Here is a 22,948-nt window from a genome sequence, read left to right on the forward strand (position 1 = left end):
GCTCAGGCACTAATTGGAGGGCTGTGAGTTTGTTTCACAGATATTACAAAAGAAGCAGTATTGGTGCTCACTGTCAAAAGCTCTCTCCATCTTGCATCATGTGTAGCTTCATTTTCATCAGGTTTAAGCCACCAAAACTCTTAGAAAAGAGGCAAAGATGTTCAGGACCCAAGCCTCTGGTCCATGAGATGTCCCACAGCTACTGCAATTGAAAAATCAGTGGCAGTTCTTCCACTTTTGCAAGAGGTTCTCATCCTCTCCTGAAGTTTTCATGCACACCATCCCATAATCTACCCCTACACTGACCTGGAAGCTTCAGGAAATCCCAGAAGTTTTGGTTTTCCTCCTTCCAGGTGAACCTCAGAGTGGGTTCTTCCTGAAGGAGAAAACCAAACTACAAGCAGCACTCAGGAGAGCTGAGAGGTAAAAATAAATATGTCCTCATCTCTGCCAGGAGCTGGGGCTTTCAGGAACCTTTGGCCAGGAACTTTTGGTGATGCTCCCACCATAACACATCCCAAGGGCATGGAGAGGCTGCCAGACTCCTTGTCCTCAATCCCACATCTCCACCTGGTAATGTGGAGTGAGAATTCTGATCCCAGCAGGAATCAGCCCTTGGCACATCCTTCCTGGTGCCCAACGTGGCACAGCTGCCTGGCTTTTAAATAAATAGGGGTGGTAGTGGCCCCACAGCACAGGACTTTGGCAACAAAGTCCTTACCTTCTGCTGCTTTCTGACACTCAGTTTATTGCCCCATGGTTGGGGATTGGTTTGGAACTTGATTCTCATCTGATCACATCAATATAGAGATCCACAGCTTGAGGTGATGCTGGGAAATGAGTGAGGATAATTGGGGATTTTGTTTCCCCCTGCAAGAGTGGCTTAGAAATAGGTTTTGGAAGAAGTGAGATGTAACCCAATCCATTTCCATATCCAGAAAAAAATTCAAAAAAAAAAAAATTCAGGTGAAGCCCTCTCCCATGTGCTTCCTTTCCAGCACTCAGGAGCCCTGGCTTTTTTTACATGAATAACTAAGAAGGTTCATTTTCAGCTTAAATATTTGTGAAGAGCAAATTTCAAACCACTTCTTAGCTGCCAGCTTGGCAGTGCTGATGAGTTCTGTAAATCCCTTGGATCCAGAAGCCTCTGCTGAGCAGTTTAGGGAGGTCCCTACAAAAGGAGGAGGTCAGCAAAGCCCTTTTCCAGCTGGGTGTAGATGCACAGCCCACAGTGGGTTCCAAAGATTCCCAGCAAAGCTTCCAGACATTCCCAGCAAGCAAATCACCCTCCAAAGGGCTCAGTGCCTGGCACACAAATGCACAAGGAAGGCAGTCACACTTCTTCAAGGAACCAGGAAGCAAAATTAATTAACTGACTCCCTAGTTAAAGATATTTTCTTCTTTAAACTCTTTTTGCCTCCAGGAACTTTGGCTCTGGGACAGTTTCCACCCTGACAATGCAGTGGATCAGCTCTGTTTCCTAAGGGATGGGGTGCATCACTTAAGTGACCTCCTTAAATTCTCTTCCAAGGAGCCAGGGGAAGAGTTCAGCTCTCCCAGGGATCCCTCAGGGTCCTTCACTACCAGGCTCCTCTTTCCAAGCACAGATCCTTTGCCCAGCTCTCTTTCCTTTAACTCCCAGCCCAGCTCAGTGCTTGCATGCAAGTAATTTTCCTCTTTCCCTGCAAGGCAAGAGCTCTCCTGGCACAATCCCTGGAGATCCCTGCAGCCAAGTGATGGACACCCTCAGCACCAGAGCAAAACTCCCCAGCCTGGCAGCACAGCACAGGGGGAGGAATCCCTCAGGAGCAACTTTTTAAAATTCAAGCCTTTCCATCCACAGCTTTAACAACTGCAGCTGGTGGGCAGGAGGACAGGTTGTTAACAGGAGCCCTGTGTAATTACTGGAGGTGGCATTTGCCAAGTAAACCCTGTGCAAACACTGGATAAATAAAAAGCTGGTTGGTGACATTTGTATCCAGCAGCTTGGAGCAGTAAGGAAAGCAACAAAGCAGCTGAGTTACTGATTCCAGCACTCTCCAGAAGGGGATCCTGGCTGCTGGAGGAGCAGAGGACTCCCACCTCTTCCTCTCAGATGGGGAAAACTCTCAAGTGTTCCTAAGATGGAAATCAAAGGAGTGAGTATCTCCCACTTGAAAACACCTGAAGCAGCACCACAGAGATGCAGAGGAAGGACAAAGTAACCTGAACCCTGCCACTGGCTGGGAGCATCCCCTGCCTGGTGCTGGCACAGCAAAGCCATCACCTCTGTGAGGGCAAAGATGGGAAAACCTGGGTGGGGAAACAACACCAACAAAAAAAAAAAAAAAAAAATCCCAAGAAGAGATTTGACAGCACTTCTGCAAGACAGGACAAGCATAAAGTTTGTCTGGCAGACTGCTAGGACTCCAATTTCCAGGAAGGGTGGTTCACCCTGCTGAGCCCAGCAAGCCCTGCCACCTGTGTGCACCAGAGTCTGTGAGCCCCAAGGTGACATTTCATAGAATCATAGAATCCTAGGGGTTGGAAGGGACCTGGAAAGATCATCTAGTCCAACCCCCCCTGCCAGAGCAGGGCCCCCTAGAGTACATCCCCTAGGAACGTGTCCAGGTGGGTTTTGAATGTCTCCAGTGAAGGAGACTCCACAACCCCCCTGGGCAGCCTGTTCCAGGGCTCTGTCACCCTTACAGTAAAAAAATGTTTTCTGATATTCAACTTGAACCTCCTATGCTCCAATTTACACCCATTACCCCTTGTCCTATCACTGGTCACCACTGAGAAAAGCCTAACTCCATCTCCCTGACACTCACCCCTTACATATTTGAAAACATTGATGAGGTCACCCCTCAGTCTCCTTTTCTCCAAACTAAAGAGACCCAGCTCCCTCAGCCTTTCCTCATAAGGGAGATGTTCCACTCCCTTAATCATCTCAGTAGCTCTGCGCTGGACTCTTTCAAGCACTTCCCTGTCCTTCTTGAACTGAGGGGCCCAGAACTGGACACAATACTCCAGGTGTGGCCTCACCAATGCAGAATAGAGGGGGAGGAGAACCTCTCTTGCCCTACTAACCACCCCCTTTCTAATGCACCCCAGGATGCCATTGGCCTTCTTGGCCACAAGGGCACATTGCTGGCTCATGGTCATCTTCTTGTCTACCAGGACCCCCAGGTCTCTTTCACCTACACTGCTCTCCAGCAGCTCAGCCCCCAACCTATACTGGGACATCGTGTTGTTCTTCCCCAGATGCAAAACTCTACACTTCCCCTTGTTGAATTTCATCTTGTTCCTCCCTGCCCAACTCTCCAGCCTGTCTAAGTCTCTCTGAATGGCAGCACAGCCTTCTGGTGTGTCAGCCACTCCTCCCAGCTCAGTGTCATCAGCAAACTTGCTGAGGGTACATTCTATACCCTCATCCAAGTCGTTGATGAAGATATTGAACAACACCGGTCCCATTACCCCTTGTCCTATCACTGGTCACCACTGGTCCCACTGTGCTGGCCCCTGTCACAGCCACCCTGCACTCAGCAGGGAGCAGACACACACTGTCTGGAAGCATTTGGGAAGCAGGAGCTACCCAGGGTGTGTCTGAGAGTACATCTGGAACTTTGCTTGTCCTGGTGATGCAACCAGGGAGTGAAAACTCATCTGGGAGGTAACTGGTCTGTGGGGCCCTGTGCTTCACCTGTTCTGCTCTGGAGCCTTTACAGCCACCTTGCAGCAGAGCAAATGCTGCCAAACCCAGGCATAACAACTCATCCCTCCACTGCCTTTGTTTTTCTGGGATCAGTGATCCAGAGCCAGGCATCCTGAGCACTGGTCTTGGCCAGGAGACCACAGGGAGAGGGGGCAGCACTGACCCTTCCCAGCAAGCACACAGGAACCAAGGGGGTTTGTGCTACTGCTGCCTCCCCTTCACTGGGGGTAACAGGAGAGAAAGAGGCTGTACCTGAAATGTCACAGAAGACAGTTTGTTGGTAGGTCCTGGCTTCCTGAGGTTTAAAGATGACCTTAATTTCAGCTGAAGAACTTGGCCAGACATCCCCCTCCTGAAAGAGAAGCAGATAGTAAGCCATTTATCCTCAAACATCTCATTTCTTGTTTTCAGCCACAGCCCTGGAGCCTGTATTTAGAGCATCAGCAAAGAGCAAGATGCAACTTATCAACAAAATTCATAAGAGTTTGAAAGCAGCTGGGTGAAACAAAACAAAACACACAACAAAAGCCACAAAAGAAAACCCACAAGCACTTTCTAAGCCCCTTACCTTTACTGGCATCTGGTAGAGACATTTTGTTAAATCAAAGCTATGAAAAAGCAACCAAACCAACTCTCACCCCAGCAAATCCAGCAGGATTTCTCCAGAGGCAGCAGCTGCTCTAAGGAAAAGGTGCTCAGAGCACCTCTCCCTGCCAACCTCCCTGGATATCCCTGCATCCCCCTGCCCACATCAGCCTTTTGACTCAGACCAGGAAAAATTAAGAAAATGGAATGGATTTTTCCATTCTTCATTATGAAGCTGCTGCCTCTTCTACTCCTCATCTGTCCTGCATTTAAGGAACACCCTGGGGGGGGAGCTGGGGCACTCAGCAGAACAAACCCTTCTCCTGGGGATCAGTGCAGGCTTCTGGTGGCTGCTTCTGCCCTGTGTCCCCAGCAGGCACCCAGCAGACAGGCTACAGAAGATCCAGGAATGAAGCTGAGATGCTTCCCACTGCCCTCTGCAAGGTGCACACCCTCCTCAGGCCCAGCAAACCTTGTCACAGGTTTTTATGGGCAGCCCTGGTTTGTTCATTTGCCTCATTTGCTTCTTCCACCTGGTTTAAATAAAGGCACCACTTCCATCCCCTGAAGCCCTACCATAACAAAGGCCTCAGCATGGATTTATTGGATAAATACCTGCACCTGTGACACCTGTAATGATTCTCCCCCAGGAATGCAAAATTTAGCTTGTAGAAGGAGGGAAAGGGAACAACTTGTTTGTTTTCTAGCAGCAAAGTGAGGCTGTGTGTCTGCTTCCTGCTGGGTAGCCTCAGTACTTTGTCCAGAAGAGCCTTAAACTTACTGGAGCCTCCAGCACTCCTGCAGCATAAAGATGAAAAAAACTACACCATTTCCCACTGACTTAGTGCTCATAGCTCAAAGGACAGTCCCCACAAAAATGAAAGAGCACAGGGAGTGATTTGGCTGCAAGTGGCTGCTGCAGAGTCTGCTGGGAGCCAACAGGAGAGAGGAAAGAACAGGAAGCCAACAGTTCCCCATAACCATCCATGATAAGAAAAGGGAAGCTGGAAATTATAAAGTCACCTGGATTGGTCTCAAAAGAGAGAGGAAACATTTGCCAGATCAAATGCTTCTACCCAGCAATCAATGAGGTGAAAATGAAGCCTTTTTGTATGGCAACAAACTTGAGGAAGCCAAGTGGGGACCTCAGCTGGGAAGCCACAGCCAGCAGCCCAGACACCAGAGCCCTTGGGTCCCACAGGGATGCTGCATGGACTCAGAAGCCCCAAAATTCCCTGGGATTTGCAGGAATTACAGCACTCAGGGTGCTCTGCAACAATGCCACAGCCAGCAGCCCAGACACCAGAGCCCTTGGGTCCCACAGGGATGCTGCATGGACTCAGAAGCCCCAAAATTCCCTGGGATTTGCAGGAATTACAGCACTCAGGGTCCTCTGCAACAATGCCTGGAGCTTGCCTAAGCCAAGCCACTGAGAAAAAAAAAAAAAACCAAAAAAAAAACCAAACAACAAACCACTGTGATGATAGATTTCCCTGGCTTGGCTAATTAGAGTCTAATAACTCAGCAGTGCTCATCAGGCAGCTGCTCCCTGGGTGTTTAACAGCCTGGATCCAGTGGTCTCACCCTGGGCACAGCATTCCTGGGATGGGATGGAGGAGGAACCAGCCAGCTGCTTGCTTTTTTTGCTTGGAGCCTTTTACCCCCAGCTGAACACATCTCTGCTCCCTGCTGCTCTGCTCTTCTCCTTACAGGGGGTGAGCTGATCCCCAGCTGCCCAGGGAGCTCCAGAGAGCCCTTGTTTGGTTCCTCTGTGGCAACCAGTGCCTTGCCAGGCTTCCCAGGACCTCCAGCTCCACAACCCCTCCTTCTGCTGCTCTGCTGGGATGCTCCAGGGCTTCATCTCAGAGGGGCAGGAGGGGGCTGCACACCCTGAACCTCAAAGCCAACCCAGGGGAGGGTGCAGGGAAAGGGAGGGGAGTTCAGCAGTGAGTGGGAAGGAGATGAGCTGAAGATGGTAAAGGAAGGTAAAGTGCTGAAGAAGGTAGCCCAGAGGGCTTTGAAGTTGCCCAGTACTGAAGAAGGGATCCAATCCTACATTTTTGAGAAAATTTTATAGATATATATATATATATAAAAATGCAAACTCTTTACCAACACTTCTCAAAAGTGGTACAAAAATACAGTAATTTCAGAACACTCTAAGGGGAAGTCTCCAGTTGCTCTGTGGAGCCTCACAAACCAGCAAGCAAAGTGGGGAGAAGGTTATTTATTTGAATGAGCCAGGACAGGAACAGGCTGGGGGGTGCAAACTGGTGCCATCATCTGACTGTAGTTCTGCCATCAGGTTTCCAAGGGCTGTGCACAGCCAGATTACCAGGGGCAGGCACCTCAGAGCTTGTTCTGGCTGTCAGACAGCCAATTCCTACCTTAAAACAAGCACCCAAGCTGCTGGGACTGTTACTGCCTGCAAGACTTTGGGATCTCTCTGAAAAAAAAAAACCTGAATGAGATTGGTTTTTATACCACGTCACCATTTTAGTCCAACACTGCCTGAGTTCACACCAACAAGAAGCAGGTCTCAGAGCCAAATAATTCCTGGGAAACTCAGGGAACATCCCTCTTCCCACTGAGGCCAGAAAACAAACTTCTTGGAGTCCAAGGCAGCAGTATCAGTCTTTCACTGGTCTCACTAGCTCACAAATTATGGTTTGCTGCTTGCTGCTGCTGGGTGGCAGCCTGATGGTGCTCACTGCTCTATTTTATGTCCTGCAAGCAGATATATTGGGCCCTGTGGACACTTTGGGGCAGTTCAGTTATTATTCAGAGGCTGACAGAGGCAATACATCTCCTTAATGGAAGCAAGTGTAATACAATTCATAAGCAAAAATAAAGCTAAGCAGGAAGGGAAGAAAATTAAAAAGAACCCTTGGCCTGATGAATATGCATCCTCTAATGCCAGAGCACTTTTCTAGCCCAGTGAGTTTAGCTGACTTTGGGAATCAGTGAGCTCCAAGGCCAGCACATCTGTGACAGAAAAACAAGCAACACAGGGATTGAACTCCAGCAGCAACATCTTAGAGAGAGGGACAAACCTGGCAGGGCAGGGGACCTGGGAAAGTGGTGCAGAGCTGGGAGATGGCTCAGAAGAGCCCATGCTTGATGCTCACAGTAGCTCAGCCTTGCTGTGAGCTGCACCCATCTTGCTCTAAGTGAGCTCTGGGTGAGCAGGGCCAGGCTGGCAAATTGCCCTCTTCTTCCTTAAGTAAGCTCTGGCAGCAGACAGAGAGCATCCTGCATGTCTGAGCCCCTGAGAGGACCCAGGGAGCAATGAGCCCAAGTGCTGAACACACACAGAGACCACAGGAGGGAGGAGGTGACAGAAAGAGAACTTGATAAAACTAAATATTTCACTAAGTTCCACTTCCCTGGTTTCCAGCATCCAAAACCAAAGGCCCAGCAAGGTTTTCACCTACCAGAGAGTTCCATCCAGGCTGCTGCTGGACTTCCAATGCTCCTCTCAGGGCAGCAAAAGCCTCCCAGGGGCTCCCAGGCAGCTCCTTTCTCCAAGGAGATCCCAACTTGCAGAAGGAAAAGGGCTGAATTTTCATGGTCCAAATGCCCCCAGGTGTTCAGGACAGATGGGGAAGTATTTGGATGACAGAAACTTAGATATCTAACCTGGATCATCTACAGGGAGCCTCAGGCTACAAAGCATCCACCCCCTTGAATGCAGGGAGGCTATTGCAATATCCTTTCTCTCTCTCCACCATAGGACTGGGTCCCCATTCCCTGGAGAGAAAACCATGTCCTGCCTCCATCCTCACAGCAGATATTTGGGAACCAGTTTGTAAACCAAGGCAAGGCCCTGCCTGAGGGCTGCTACCCCAGCCAGGACTCAGTGTCCAAGGCTCCTTCTGCTCATGGCCCAGCAGGCACAGAAGGCAGAGGAGCCATCCCAGAGCTTTGCAACCTGCTCTGGCTGCCTGCTGGTCTCCATGTGGGATGTGAGACATTGCTCATGACACAAAGCCCTTGTTGTCCTGCCCTCCTCCCATTCCTGCATCACCATCACTGGCAGAAGGGGAAGTGGAGCTGGGTCAGTACTGCCAGGGCATTTCTCTGACTCTGGAATAACTCCTGGCACAAGAAAGCCCAAACCTGAACATGGAAATGGGGAACTTCCACTGCACAAACCCTACAGCTTCAGCAAGCACCTGGGAGAACACTGCAAAAGCAGAGGAGGGGCAGTGAGTCCCTGGCATCACTCAGTGCCTGAGCAAGCTCCTGCTGGGACAATTTGCTCAATCCCACCAAGCCCACAGTGAGTGCTGCATCTCCTGGCATCTCTCCCCACAGAAATCAGCTTTAGGATTTCAGTTGGAAGCCCAGAGCTTTGGGGCAATGTGATTTCTTCTTTACAACCCCAACAGCTGAGGGTGCAGCACACAAAGCCCCTCTCTGGGGCCATGCTCCAGGAAACCCCTCAGTGCTGCCCCAAGATCTGGAGAAGGGACAAATCTCCATCTGAGGAGCTGCTGGATCCCCCAGCAGAGCCAGATGAGCCTCCTGTAGGGCACCAGAGGAAACAAACCTACAGACTGGCAATAAAACCCATCCTCCTATATGCATCAGCACAGCTCCCCAGCAATCCCAGTGCAGCTTTATTGCTGGAGCTTTGCCCCCTTATCCTTATTCCCAAGAAAACCTCTGCCAGGAGTCAGTGGACTCAGTCTCTCTTGGTGTGAAATCACCATTCTGCAGGACCCAAGGTGTTTGGTCAGACACTTTTGGCAGCACAGCCACAGCTTCCCTGTGTTGTCAGGGAAGCTACAAGCCAAATCCAAAGGTAGAGATGAAGAAGGGATCAGGTACACTTCATTCTGCTCTTCCACAGCTAAAACAAATTCTTGCAGGATGTAACTATTCTGGGAAATCTTTTTTTTTTTTTGTCATTTCTCCCTTCATTACTGCTGTATGTCAGACTATAAAACCAGGAAACTATTGTGAGTTATTTCTCCTGGGAAATTAAAACAGACTGTTGAGGAGGTTCCTCACATTCCTGCTGCCCCAGGGGGAAAGGAGAATTGCTGGTTAACAGGATATGCTTCACTGCCCACCTTGCTGGCTACTGCTCCATGTGTTAGGAGCCTCAGGACTTCAGGAGCCATCCAGAAGATGGAAAAGTACCCTGGGTCCTTCCCAGGACAGAAAGAAACCACAGACAGTGCTGTCACCATGGAACTGCAACACTTCTGCCTTACTGGTGATCTCAGGATCCAAGTGGCTGGGGGCAAAAATAATCCAGGAAGGGCATGGAGGATTCTGTGGCACAAAACCTCCAGCTGCTGTACCCTGGAATTGCTCCAGTGTCAAGCAAGATGATGGGAGAAGGGGCAGCACACCAGAGCTCACAGCAACTGCAGTGATCTCTGTGCAAGAGCTCAGCCATAAATACTTGCAGGAACTGATTTGCCCTCCCTCAGCCCCTAAATAAAGAGAATCTGCTACATCTTTACCAGCCTAAGTAAGAAGGCAGCCTGAAAAAGCTGGGCACCACCAACTGTTGGCCAGATCCCTACACTTTGTTTTGCAGAAGGGAAAGGTGATCCATGGAAAGGAAACCACTGCTGGAAGCAGAAAAACAAAACAGAGAGAAACAACAACAAAAAAACCCAAATAAATGGCAGCAGAAATGCCAAAGTGACACCCAAAGTGCATCCTACCTGCTCAGGGCACTCAGGAGAAAGGCAGAGCCAAAGCCAACATCTGCCTCTTTCCATAAATATCTGAAACCACAGCAAGCTGTGGGATAGATCCCTGCAGATGGTGCCTTCTGCCAAAAGCTGGAGTGCTCTGTAGTAACCTGTCTTTTGGATGGGAAACAGCTTGGTTCCTCAGTTGAGATGGAGATTTACAGAAGCAAACAACACTGATACCTCCTGGATCAACAGCAGCAGCAGCTTTGGAACCTGGACATCTTGAAGACCATCTCAGAGGCTCAGAGTTACCAGAAGAGACTGAGGAGCAGGACCAGGCAATGAGAGAACAGGGATGACTTGTCAAGGTTAGTTCAATGCTAACAAATCCTTGTCTTCCCTTTCAGCTGGTTTCCATTTCCAAGGAGTCAGCTCCCACGTGTCTGCAATGTGACTTAGAGCAAAGCTGGGGTGGGGGGGATGCAGCAAAAAGCAAGGATTTTGTCCTTTGGTAGCCCCTGGGCTTCTCTCACAGCTGCTTCTGCTGACAGATCCTGTGCACTTGCAAAAAGAAATGAAACCAACTTTGAGATGTGCTCAGAAATTCAGAGCTGGGTAACAGCTTGTTTCCCACAGCCTTGGGAGGGCTGCTCAGAGCCTTCATGGCCAGGTGGCAAATCAAAAATCACTCAGTGCCCCCCCTCTGCTCTCTTAGCACTTGCATCTCCCAGTTAACCCTCTACAGACCCCAGTGACCTCCTGCAGACAGAGGGATCTGAAAATACTGGGAGCTACTGGTGCAGGGATCCAGCAAAGCTCCTGCAAAGCCACCCTGCCCAAAAAGCTCTTCCAAAACTGCTGCCCTTCCACCTGCTTCCTAACCTCTGGAAGCAATTATACCCTCTAGTCACTTGTTACAAGGGTTTGATTGTTTCTATTGGGTGCTCCCAGACATCAGGATAGGTGGGAGGAGAGCAGCCACTTCAGGCCAGGAGGTTTCAGCTCTGAGAGGCCTTTCCAGAAGATTTACATGGCAGGAAAGATGTCCATCCAAGTTAAGGTTACTGGGCCAGCACCAGAAAGGTGGTTATGGATGGAAGTGGCAGTGGGGTTTTCAGATTCTGCATTTGAAAGCCAGAAAATACTATAATTCAATATACAATATATTCAATTTTCAAATAACAATATAATTCAATATATATATATATATAAATATACCCCTATGTCAGGGGGGAAGACAGACAGGAGCAAAACTCCAAATGTGGAACCAATTGTTCCATCAATAATGGAAATAATGGAAACCAAAAAGTTGATAATGCTGGACAAGACAGAAGGGGAAACCCATGGAGAAGCCCACTTCTATTTAGGGAGCAAACTCTGAAACATTCACAGCCTTTCAGGGGAGGTTTCCACTCCTGACTTGAGGCCAAGCTCCCCTTGATGTCCACCCATCAAGACAAGAAGTGCCAGGACACAGTACTGGGGGCACTTCAGACTTCTGGACCTCACCTTAAAACACTTCAGGAGCTCAAGGGCAGATTGTGGAGACAAAAATCCAGGTGTAAGGAAGGAGGGAGCCCTGGAACACACTCTCAACCCAACTCTGAAGCACTGCAGGATGCTCTGAACACTCAGCTCCCAGTTTCTCTAATATTCCCACTGCTCTGACACAACCTCTTGGTGACACCAGGCTTCTGCCAGCTGCAACAGTTGTGCTGTGCAGCCTTATACAGAAGTAGCCAAGAGAACATGATCCCTTCCTTGAAAAACATCAGCTTCACCTGTTTCAATATGAAAAAGGAAGTTGGGCTTGTTCTAGGATTTACTCCAAGGATAAGAGTGGATTTTACAGGCATTTTTCATCCCAGATCATGCAAAGGCTCAGAATCAGGGCTTTGGTTGATTGCCCTTAATTTACAGCCCTTGCAGCAGAGCTCAGCACTGGGCAGGCTCTTGCTGCATGCCAGGAACCACCAGTTCAGAACTGGTTTTTTGCAACAAGCTCTCCCAGCCTCACTAGAAACCTCATTTTGCTCTCCTTGCACATCAAGTCAGCTGCTGTGGGGATCTACCAAGTGATCTCATTCGAGGAAGAGGGGGAAGGGAGGTTCTCAGCTGTCACTTACCACGGGCTCAATGGCAAAGACATCATCAGAGAACAGCAGGGAGTCTCTCAGCACCTTTGCTCTTTCGTTCTGGAAGGTGTGGGAGAGAAGCAAAAGGTGTTCTTGGAGATCAGGATCCACCATGCAGATCTTGGCTAACTCTGCCTGGTCCTCTTCCTGCCCCTGCAGCCACTCACACACCCTGCAGCCACGGGGAGAGACAAACCATGCAAATAATTTAACAAGCAACACATTTGGTAGCCACCTGGGCTTCTGTCACAGCTGCTGCAAGTGCAGGGGTGCTCAGGGAGGAGCAGCAGCAGCTCAGCCAAGGGGCTGACACCAACCACAGGCTCCCAACTGGGTCAGATTATTGTTTGCTGGCACAACAGGAGTTTTAATCCACACTTTTAAGCTGAGAAGAGGGGGTTTGCTCCCTTTAGAGGAGAGCAGTCCTCAAAAGACCATCCTGGCTCAAAGCCACTGCCAGAGAATCCACCAACCAATCCACCAACCCCAGAGAATCTCCAACCTCAACCAGCTCTTCCTACCAGAGCTGCTGGTGGGAGGCAGAGGAAGAAGCTGAAGGAGAAGCCCTGCAGTGCTTCACTGGGCAGGGGAGAGCAGCTGGACTGCAGCACCACTCCTTCCTTCTTCCCTTTTGGACCTGCAGGGATAAGCAAACAATATCTGCTCTCTGTTCCCTACACTGCCTTCCACCAGAGGATCCCAGAGCACTTTGAAAGCAAACTGATGGATTCAGGCAACACCTCACCTCGTGGCCATGAATGGGTTTAGATGCAGGAAAAAAAGAGGCCCCAAGAAAGGAAAGGGCCCTCCTTGCCTGGCATCACCCAACAAAGTCAGGACCAGCACCTCTGAATCCAAACCCTTAAGTCAGCTCTTGAACCACCTTCTCCTCCTCCTTTGTGGCTTTCTCTGCAGAGCTCTGACACAGTTCAGCTCTCCCTTACTTGGTAGCTGCAGCAAAAACCATTCCAGTGTGTAAAGATCACACCCAAGAGAGGAGAGGGGAGCCTTGCAGTTTTTTCCTAGCTGGGATGTTGCTGTCCCCCCCTCACACTCCAGTCCCCTGGCTATGAAGAACCAGCAGGTGACAGCTCAGGGGGGGTACAAGGAGAAGGCTCCACATGCAGCAGAGGGAGGCAACACAGCATCAACAGGAGAGCAGTCATCACCCAGAGAAATCCCAATGTGACTGGAAAGGGAACAGTCATGGACATTACAGACAGAGCCTTGGGCAAATGTCATCACCAGTGCCAAAAATACTGCTGGGGCCAGCACCCTGCAGAGCACAACAGGACAAGGTCCTCCATGGCTGATCTTCCAGCCACTGAGATGAGCAACCTGCAGCACAACAGAGAATAATTCCACCATTACATGCCCCAAAGTCCTGCAGGAGGGAGACAGAGCTAAACCTTGGACAAACCTTCTAATGATCCAGGTATTTTGGGCTTGTATCCCAGTGCAGGTTCCTGCACTGTCTCCTCTGGGCCCAGTTCTGTTTAATACCTTTATTGATGATTTAGATGAGGGGATTGAGTCCATCATCAGCAAATTCACAGATGACACCAAGCTGGGGGGAGTGTGGATCAGCTGGAAGGCAGGAGGGCTCTGCAGAGGGACCTGGACAGACTGGAGAGTTGGGCTGATCCCAACGGGATGAGGTTCAACATTCCAAGTGCCAGGTCCTGCACTTTGGCCACAACAACCCCATGGGGAGCTCCAGGCTGGGCACAGAGTGGCAGAAAGGGAGCTGGGAGTCTGGATTGCCAGGAAGCTGAAGAGGAGCCAGCAGTGTGCCCAGGTGGCCAAGAAGGCCAATGGCATCCTGGGCTGGCTCAGGAACAGCGTGGCCAGCAGGTCCAGGGAAGGGATTCTGCCCCTGTGCTCAGCCCTGGGGAGGCCACAGCTTGAGTCCTGTGTCCAGTTCTGGGCCCCTCAGCTCAGGAAGGAGCTTGAGGTGCTGGAGCAGGTCCAGAGAAGAGCAAGGAGGCTGGGAAGGGATCCAGCACAAGTCCTGTGAGGAAGGGCTGAGGGAGCTGGGGGTGTTGAGGCTGGAGAAGAGGAGGCTCAGGGGAGACCTCATCACTCTCTCCAACTCCCTGAAAGGAGGTTGGAGCCAGGGGGGGGTTGGGCTCTTTTCCCAGGCAACTCTCAGCAGGACAAGAGGGCACAAGAGGTCTCAAGTTGTGCCAGGGGAGGTTTAGGTTGGACATGAGAAAGAATTTCTTGATGGAGAGGGTGCTCAGCCATTGGAATGGGCTGCCCAGGGAAGGGGTGGATTCTCCATCCCTGGAGATATTTCAAAAGAGCCTGGATGTGGCACTCAGTGCCATGGGCTGGGAACCACGGGGGGAGTGGATCAAGGGTTGGACTTGATGAGCTCTGAGCTCCCTTCCAACCCAGCCCATTCTATGATTCTATGATTCTCTCATGGCAAAGTCCTCTCTGCTCCAGTGGCCTTGGAGATACAACCATCCCCCCTAAGACTGGGAGTGAGGATGAACAAAACATCTTGGTCAGGGGCTGGGACACAAACTAGCATGAGATCAAAAGTACTTGGAAAAAAAATCTGGTTGAAGTTAACTGTGAGGAAACTTGGATGCTTCTGAGGGGAAAGAGGAGTACTTGGGGTCCAGGCTGAGCCAGGCAGGAGGGAAAGATGGGAAAGGAATAGTCCAGGAAGCACCAAGAGATGGTCATGAGATTCTTTTTTAACACTCTGAGCTTGCACAAAAGTCACACGCCGAATAATTAAAAATAGAGAACAGTGGGAAACTAGTTTTGGCCTTCAAGGCATTTCTGACCTAATTACATTGAACTTTCTTTGCTCAGGTGGCCTCAAAAAGCACTCCAGTTTAAGGCAGTTTCCTGATCAGCTGTGGGTTCAGACCAACTCTGAGAAGTCACACAAGGATTGCCTGAACCACCCAAGCTTTTAAGTGCAATTTCCAATTCATCCCCCTGGGCTATAAAGTGTTTCTCTGCTGTCTGAAATGAGAATTTCAAAGCTTCACCAGACACCCTCTGAAGAGCCTGCCCCATCTCTTGCCATCACTAAGACAGATGTTGCTGAGGCCCAGGAGCACCTCCCCTGTCCTCTGCTACCCCTGCCTTCCTGCAGAACCCCCTCCCAGCCTCTAAGGAAAGGGAGGAAATACCTCATTTTGCTGGAAATCAGGAGGGTGCAGGGCACTTCAGCACCCTGCAGCAGGATGGCCTCGACTTCTGGGCCAACAAAGGACTCTGCTGGGAAAGGAGCTTTTCATCTCCTCAAAGGTGGCAGGGAAGAAACTGCAGTGGTGTCACCTGCAGGTGACTGAAGGGCCCCTTCTCAGCACAGTCCCAGGTAATGAGTGCTAAAACTCAGCCTCACAGACCCTCTGTAGCCCAGAGAGCTCTTGGTGGTCTGTGGCTCCAAAAATTGCCAATTTCTCTGAGGAAATTCAGTCCTGGCAATCAACCTTTCCTCCCCAAAACATTGTCCTGAGACAGAGAACTGGGATGGGAGGTGCTGAGTTCCTGACACCCAGGGACAGATCCCCCCATGCTGTGGAGGGTTTACTTGTCCTAAACAATAAAAAAAACCCTAAAAGTCCTTGAGGCCACAGGTTAGCTTCACCCTTGGGCAGTGAAACTCACTGAAATGACTCTCCAAACCAACCTCAGCTTCTCCTGATCCTCCTCTTCCTGAGTAGCAAAAGGTTTCCACTGGAAGTGGGCAATGATTCCACTCTGGTTGTGGATGAGCAGGGATGTGTAGTTTGACAGGGTGAGGAAAGTCTTCCCAACTGTCAGGGAGCTCCTCTCCAGCTTGATGTTGACATTTACAGCTGCTCCATAGAGGTTTGTGTGAGTGTCTTCACCTGCAACAAAGCAAAGGGAAGAGGGAAATCCAAGGACCAGAGCAAACCTCAGGGAGCAGGAGGCCACGTTACAGCTTTACATTTCCCACATCCTGATACCTGTGTGGGTACAGCATGAGGAGCCCACTTTAAGCACCTTATTTCTGGGTGGTTTTATAGAGATTTATCCCTGAGGTGACTATATTTACAGTGAGAGTTTTTAGATGTGGCCAGGTGGCCTTTGGGTTGTCACCCCACTCAGAACAGAGGGAATTCTGCATCCATGAACCACCTGCATCCATCTGCATGTGGAATTCTGCATCCACCTCCCTCCCAGCTTGCCCTGGGTCTCCTGCAGCCATTCTGCCAGGGTTGTGTTCCTCCTGACCCTCTAAGAAGCAAAGAAAGATGCCTGGGGACATGGGGACAGAAAAGGAAGGGTCAGAGGAACAAGTGAAGTGCAAGGCCAAGGCAGGGTGGGATGCAGAAGGGAATTTCACTGTTCTGTCAGGGGCAGTGTCCTCACCTGCTGGGGCCTTGTGAAGAGAAGTCACAAGGAGCCTGGTGGGGCACAGGCCATGCCAACCTGCTGATGCCAGTCCTGCAAACCCATTTCTTCAGCCTGGATCCCACTCCTTGCAAGCCCACAAGGAGTATTCCCAAGCTACTCAATAGCCAGAGCAAGGACATCTTCACTTCCCATGTCAGACCCAGCTGAAATGGGGAGAGCCTCTGGCTGGGCACATCAACTGCTGGGTGACTGGAGTGTTCCTGGAGAACCTGCCAGGATTTCACCCTCCAGAACAGCCTCCAACCTAAAGCTCCCTCATTTCCAGAGCTTTCAGACCTTCATTCTTCCTACCCAAGTAACTCCTGGGAGTCAGCTGAGCTCGAACTTCAGCACCAAGAGCACTTGTCCTTTTGTGGGCACAAGTGTTTCTCTGGTGAGATGCAAACATCAGACATCTCTGGGGAAAGTCATGGCCACTCTGCCTCTCTAAAAATGGGATTTCAGTGGAGAAGTGATTAAAACCTCAGAGCCAGCCCCAACTGACACGTGCAGTAACCCAGCCACATCCTAGAGAACATAGATCCCTCTGCAAAGGCAGAGCCTTCTCCTCACTGCACTGGGTAGAAGGCAGGGAGAGGATAAACCTGACTTTAAAAGTAAAAAAAAAAATGCTGTGAAACAAACCTGGGGATGTGCTGGATGGACTCTGGAAGTCCTAAGCTAAACACATCCCAGCAGAATGGCATTGGAGAGGGACTGGGGAATGAAGCTCCCTCAAAATAATAGATCTGTGCAGTCCTTCATGCATCTCCACACATGGAGAATTCAGCCCTCCTGCCTATATAGCCTCAATTTCTCTGCTTTTAAGGGAATCTGGAGCAGTAGGGATCTAGAGGCAGAAATAGTTAGGTTGGGAGAAAAACTGCAACTTTTCCAATGGACAATCTGCTTTCTACAACAGACAACCCAGCAATTAAAAATAATTGAAGTTCAGAATTGTTCCAGAGGCTGGTTTGCTTTATGAGCATCACCTTTCCCCTCCACTGAATCCTCAGCATATGTTGGTAACCAAACAGGACCCAAAAATTGGGAGACATGCTCAGTGCTCTCAGCACCCACAGCTCAGGCCCATGGAAACGTGAGCTGATGCTCTGCAGTGATCAGGCTGACAAATTACAAACAAAATATACAAAATAATCATCCTCTCACTGTGGGACCTAAAATACAGGGTACAGACCTGAGCTCAAAAGCACTGGAAGCACTGGAAATTAAAGAGAGAAGGGCAGAAGGAACACTTAGATTTATGGAGTAGGTTTTATATGAAGACTGAAAACCTTCTTAACCTAGAAATCTTATGGGAGAGGTTTATACATCAAAAAAATAAATTAATGTCCTGGGAAATGTGATTAATGAAAATTTGTCATGATTTGTCATAAAACAGGAACCCGAGGGCCTGAAATTATGTTATTAGTTAGAAATTACACAGAAGCAGCAGTACCTTTCTAGAGAATATCCCTCCCTTTGGAGCACACTGCAGAGGAAGCTGTTGAGGCTAAACAGCCATAAATCCAGAGAGCAACTGGACAAATTCTTGAAAGATAAAACCATCAGGAAGCTATTAAACAGAGATGAGAATAAAGCCTCCAGCACAGCAAACTGCAAACTCCAGAGCCCAGGGGGCAGAAAACACATATGCATTGCCTACTTCCACACCCTCTGCTAAGCATCCCCTCTGGCTGCTCTGCTGGAGAGGAGCTGGGGACACAGCCACCCCCCTGCTCCTGCCTGCAGGCTCTGAGGACTCTTGTGAAGCTGGAGGGTTTGCCAGAGCACATTCTGCCCCAAAGAGAAGCATTTGCCATCGTGCTGAATATCTGACTCCAGAAACCTCCTGCACAGAAGCCAGGGAGTCAGGAGGAAGCTGTGGATCTCTCTGCCAGCAGATGAGCTGACAAAGAGAGAGAGAGAGAGAGGAGCTGTCAGGTTTGGCCAAGGGCAGCTGCAGACTTCATGTCTTGGGTGCCAAATGAGATGTGACATTCCATTTGAGACTCTTGGCTGCTTAATATACAAAGTTGAAAAAAAAAAATAAATCTCTCTGTACTGTAACAGTGATGTAGCACTCAGCACTGCACTTGACAGCTTGTGTGATGGTGTGTGATTTGGGATTCTTTGCTGCCCCAGAAGCACATTTCCTGAATTTGAAGAGATCTGCCCTATCATTATTTACACAACACAGCCTCATCACGGCCTGTCAGGTCCTTCATTGCATGCTTTGGATACATTTCCTACAAGTGGCAGGACATGGCTCACTCCATCCAACCCAAACAAAGCAATTCCTGAACTTGAAATTAAATACCTGGACTTCTCAGACAAGCTTTGGGTTGGGCACTCTTCAACCAGACCCTCACACAGCCACTGCCATGCCACCATCCATCTGTGTGACACTGCAGGTATCTCAGCACATAACTCTGCAGCAAGAACTCTCTAGTTCTGGGTCACCCTTCCTGCTGCCTGTTCTGCTGGAAAACTTTAAAAAAAAAAAAAAGAATTTACATAAGAGCTTAAATGTCTTTCTGAATCCTCCTAATGTTCAATGATCAGCCTGGCGCAAGAGGGAATTGTTATCAGAGCAAGACAAATTGTTCTTCAATAGAAAGACAAATGTTGTTTAGCTTCAAAACAGAGCTCAGTGAATGGATGAACAAACAAGATTTCAAAACAAATTTGGTGCTTTATGAAGACAGCTCTCCCAGTGTTCAGCAGCACCACATCCCTTCATTGATCACTGAAGTCGGCAGCCAGAGTGATTGGACTGAAGAGGAACAAACCAGCACCCTGCTGCATCTCATCTTCCCCAAGATGCTTTCTTCCTTTATCCCTGCCACTCCCTCTTTGCTGAATTTGGATTTAAAATCTTCTTAGGGGCACAGGACAGTAGAATTTGGAATATTGTGACAGCACAGTGAGTTTAATTTCATTTGCCTGGTTTGTCAGAAGGTTGTGTCCTGCTCTCTCCTCTATGGATGCAGCTGAAGAGAGAGAAAGTCCTGCTGCTTTTTCATCAAAAAGAGCAAGGAAAGCAGAATTCTTCACTCAAACAGGTGTTGTTGTACCTTAATACAGGTCTGCAGGCAGTAATTCTTTGGTTCCAGCTACTATGCTACCTGACTGCCTGACCACTGCTGGGCTGTTTTTCAAACCAGATGAAAAGGACACCCATTAACACCTCCCCATTGCAGAACTGAGTCATTGCACCAGGCTAAGGGACCCCTGAAAAGCCAGAGAAGTCCCCTCCAGCTGGATCCAGTCCTCCCCCCCATAAGCTTTTTGCTGCATCTCCCACAGCTCCTCAGTCAGCAGTGCTGCTCTGAGCTCTTTGGCTCTCAGGAAGCTGCAGCATCACCTACACGGTGCTCGGGGTCTCCACCAGGCTGGGCAAGGCCATCTGCCAGCCCTCACCCTTCAGCTACCTGCAGAGGAGCAAAATGCAGAGCAGCAACTGATTTTTAAGTGTTTCTCCAAAGCAGTGTTCACAAATTACCTTCAGGCACTGTTTAAGTCACCAAGTTATTTACTCCAGCCCGAGGAGCTGGGTGTTTATAAACCTCACCACTAAATAACTGCTGCTGCTGACACAGGGCTGCTGAAGAATCATTCTCAAGCTGCAATGAAGCTCAAAGCATCCTCACAGACTGGTTTGGGTTGGAAGGGACCTTAAAGCTCATCCTATTCCAACCCCAACATGGCCAGGGACACCTCCCACCAGCCCAGGTTGCTCCAAGCCCCATCCAACCTGGACTTGGACACTGCCAGGGATGGGGCAGCCACAGCTTCCATGGGCAGATCCTTCAAGAGACCAAAGTCTGCCCTTTAAAAACCAAGTGCTGTCAGCTTATTTCACACTTTTCGTGCTGCCCTAAGGATCTTGAATCCTTCAGTGTCATCATTCCTGTTGCCACAATTATTGCTGTTTACAGTCACAAGTCCCCAGCACAGTCAGACCCCAGCTGAGCACCCACTGAGCCCATGCAACACATCCCAAGAGGGTCTCTGCCCCAAAGGCATCAGAGAACCACAAGAACATAGATGGGGATGAAATGAGGGCAGATTTAGGTTGGACACGAGGAAGAAATTCTTCACTCACTGTGAAGATGGTGAGACACTGAAAGTAGTTGGCTAGGGAGGCTGTGAATGCCCCATCCCTGGAATTGTTCATCCAGGCTGGATGGGGTTGGAGCAAGCTGGGCTGGTGGGAGGTGTCCCTGCCCATGGCAGAGGGTTGGACTAGATGGTCTTTAAGGTCCCTTCCAACCCAAACCACTCTTGGATTCTATGAAAAGAGGGATGAAAAGAAACAACCAGCCAGCAGCAGTCTCCAGCCAGACTTTTCAGAGAGCTCTCTGGCAAATTACAAGTTCTCATTTTCAGTCAGGCTCCTTTCTCTATGTCCTTCTGTAATGGAGCACCCAAAGTATTCCCCATTCCCTCCTCTGCACTGTGCTTGGGAAGAGCTGTTTGCCTCGTTAGAGGATGAAATACCCTGACACAGGAATATCAGGGAGCCAGCACAGAGACATTGTTCTACCCAACAAGAAGGTGCCTCATACAATATATTGAAAAGGACAATGAAATGGTTTGATGATGAAAGACAGCACTGCTGCATAACCAGGGGGCCAGAGGCTATTTTTAATCATTACAGCTACTACAGTAATGACAGCCCAGGGTACCTGCCTGCCTGAAACATCTCTTGTGGCCCACAGGGAAAATTGTGCAGCACTTTGATTCTGATTGCCTGGCAAAGCCATGCCCAATTTGCCACTTGATAAATCAATCATCCTTCAAGCTGCTCTCCTGCTTCTCAGCAGATGCTGATTGATCCACAAGGAAAGGTGGATAATGAATGGTCAGCTCTGCCCTGAAAGGCATCCAGAGTTAACACCACTTCAGAACAGGAGAGTGATTTCCAGTGATGATAGGATAGAGGTTGAGGATGACCTACAAAGAGATGAAAACCACATTCTTCCAGAAACCTTTCATGTGTTAAAAATGGATATGCACAGTCACATAGAAGTCTGTTTCTGGGCAGACCTGGGGATGAACAATTCAGCCAAAAGGAGACTTTTTTCAGTTCCCAACAAAGCCCTTAGCACACAGCAGTCTGTGCTCATGCAGTCAACCTGCAGGCTGCTTTAGCAGGAAGGGGGTTATGTAGCTGTGGGGCTATAAAGCTGTGCAAAAGAGAAAAACTCAAGCACAAACTTAATTTCTCTTCACCTACCCTCAAAGGGATGTAGAACATCTGTCTTGAACACAAGGTCTTGGAGAGGGGGCAAAGGCCAAATCCTCTGCAACAAGTCCAACAACCTTATCTGAAACCTTGGAAAAAATCATTATTGCAACAACTGTAGAAAAGGGGAACAAAGACAGGGAACTCTTTTGACATAAACAAATGCTCTGGAGACCAATTAGACTCACCCTAGCAATCTAATTGATTTGGATTGATTTCTATAACCAGTATCAGTTACCAGTCACAGAATCCTGGTCTCACTGGAGTTGGAAGGGATTTCTACAGATCACCTAACTCCAAATCACTTGTTAGACCAGGATTTACCTAGGGCACATTACACAGGACTTCATCCAGGTGGGATGTGACTGTCTCCAGAGGAGACTCCACAACCTCCCTGGGCAGCCTGTGCCAGTGCTTTGTCACCCTTACAGTGAAGAAGTTTTTCCTGTCCAGATGGAACTTCCTGCATCCCATCTTGTGCTCACTGCCCCTTCTTCTGTCACTGAACACCACTGAAAATAGTCTGGCTGCACCTCCTTATATCCACCCTTTAGATATTGATAAGGTCTCCTCCTCTCCAGGCTGAGGAGTCCCAGCTCTCTCAACCTTTCCTCTCAACCTTCAGTCCCCCAATCACCTTTGTTGCCCTCTGTTGGTCTCTCTCCAGTCATTCCCACTCTTGAACTGGTGGTCCCAGAACTGAACACAGTGTTCCAGATGTGGTCTCACCAGGGCATAATAGAGGGGAGAATGGCCACACTCTTCCTCATGCATCCCAGCACACCACTGGCCTTGCTGGCCCAAAGGATACCTTGCTGGTTAATTTATCTACCAGGACTCCAAAATCCTTCTCTCAGGGCTTGCTTTCCAACAGGCAAACCCCTAACTTGTACTGGTCATGGGGCTGTTCTGCCTCAGGTGTGGAACCTTGTCTTTGCCCTTGTTGAACCTCACCAGGTTGTCCTCTGCCCAGCTCCCCAGCCTGGCCAGCTCATGCTGGAAGGCAGCACAGCCCTCCAGTACATCACCCACTCCTCCCAGTTTTGTGTCATGAGTGAACTTGCTGAGGGTACCTTCTCATCTGGGTCACTGATGAACATTTGTCCTGGTCTGGGCCAGGATAAAGGGGATTTTCTGGCTTGGACTTTTGCTTTCAGCTCAGTCTCTTGTAAGCAGCTGCACTGCTGAAATTAACAGCAAGTTTCTCAGGCAGTGGCTGCTCCTGGGACTGATAACT

The 22,948-nt window shown here is 49.4% G+C and overlaps 1 protein-coding gene across 1 annotated transcript in view; it reads right to left on the bottom strand.

The window, feature by feature from the left end:
• The window catches only part of HYDIN (HYDIN axonemal central pair apparatus protein), a 164,802-nt gene that overhangs the window by 102,690 nt on the left and 39,164 nt on the right, over positions 1-22,948 (bottom strand). The window contains exons 9-11 of the mRNA XM_071757067.1: positions 15,730-15,931; positions 12,063-12,243; positions 3,947-4,046 (exon numbers count right to left, since the gene is read on the bottom strand). Of these exons, the coding sequence (XP_071613168.1) occupies positions 3,947-4,046; positions 12,063-12,243; positions 15,730-15,931 (483 nt within the window). The remainder of the gene's footprint in view (positions 1-3,946; positions 4,047-12,062; positions 12,244-15,729; positions 15,932-22,948) is intronic.

The sequence above is a fragment of the Heliangelus exortis genome, chromosome 13, assembly GCF_036169615.1.
Source record: "Heliangelus exortis chromosome 13, bHelExo1.hap1, whole genome shotgun sequence".
NCBI lineage: Eukaryota > Metazoa > Chordata > Aves > Apodiformes > Trochilidae > Heliangelus > Heliangelus exortis.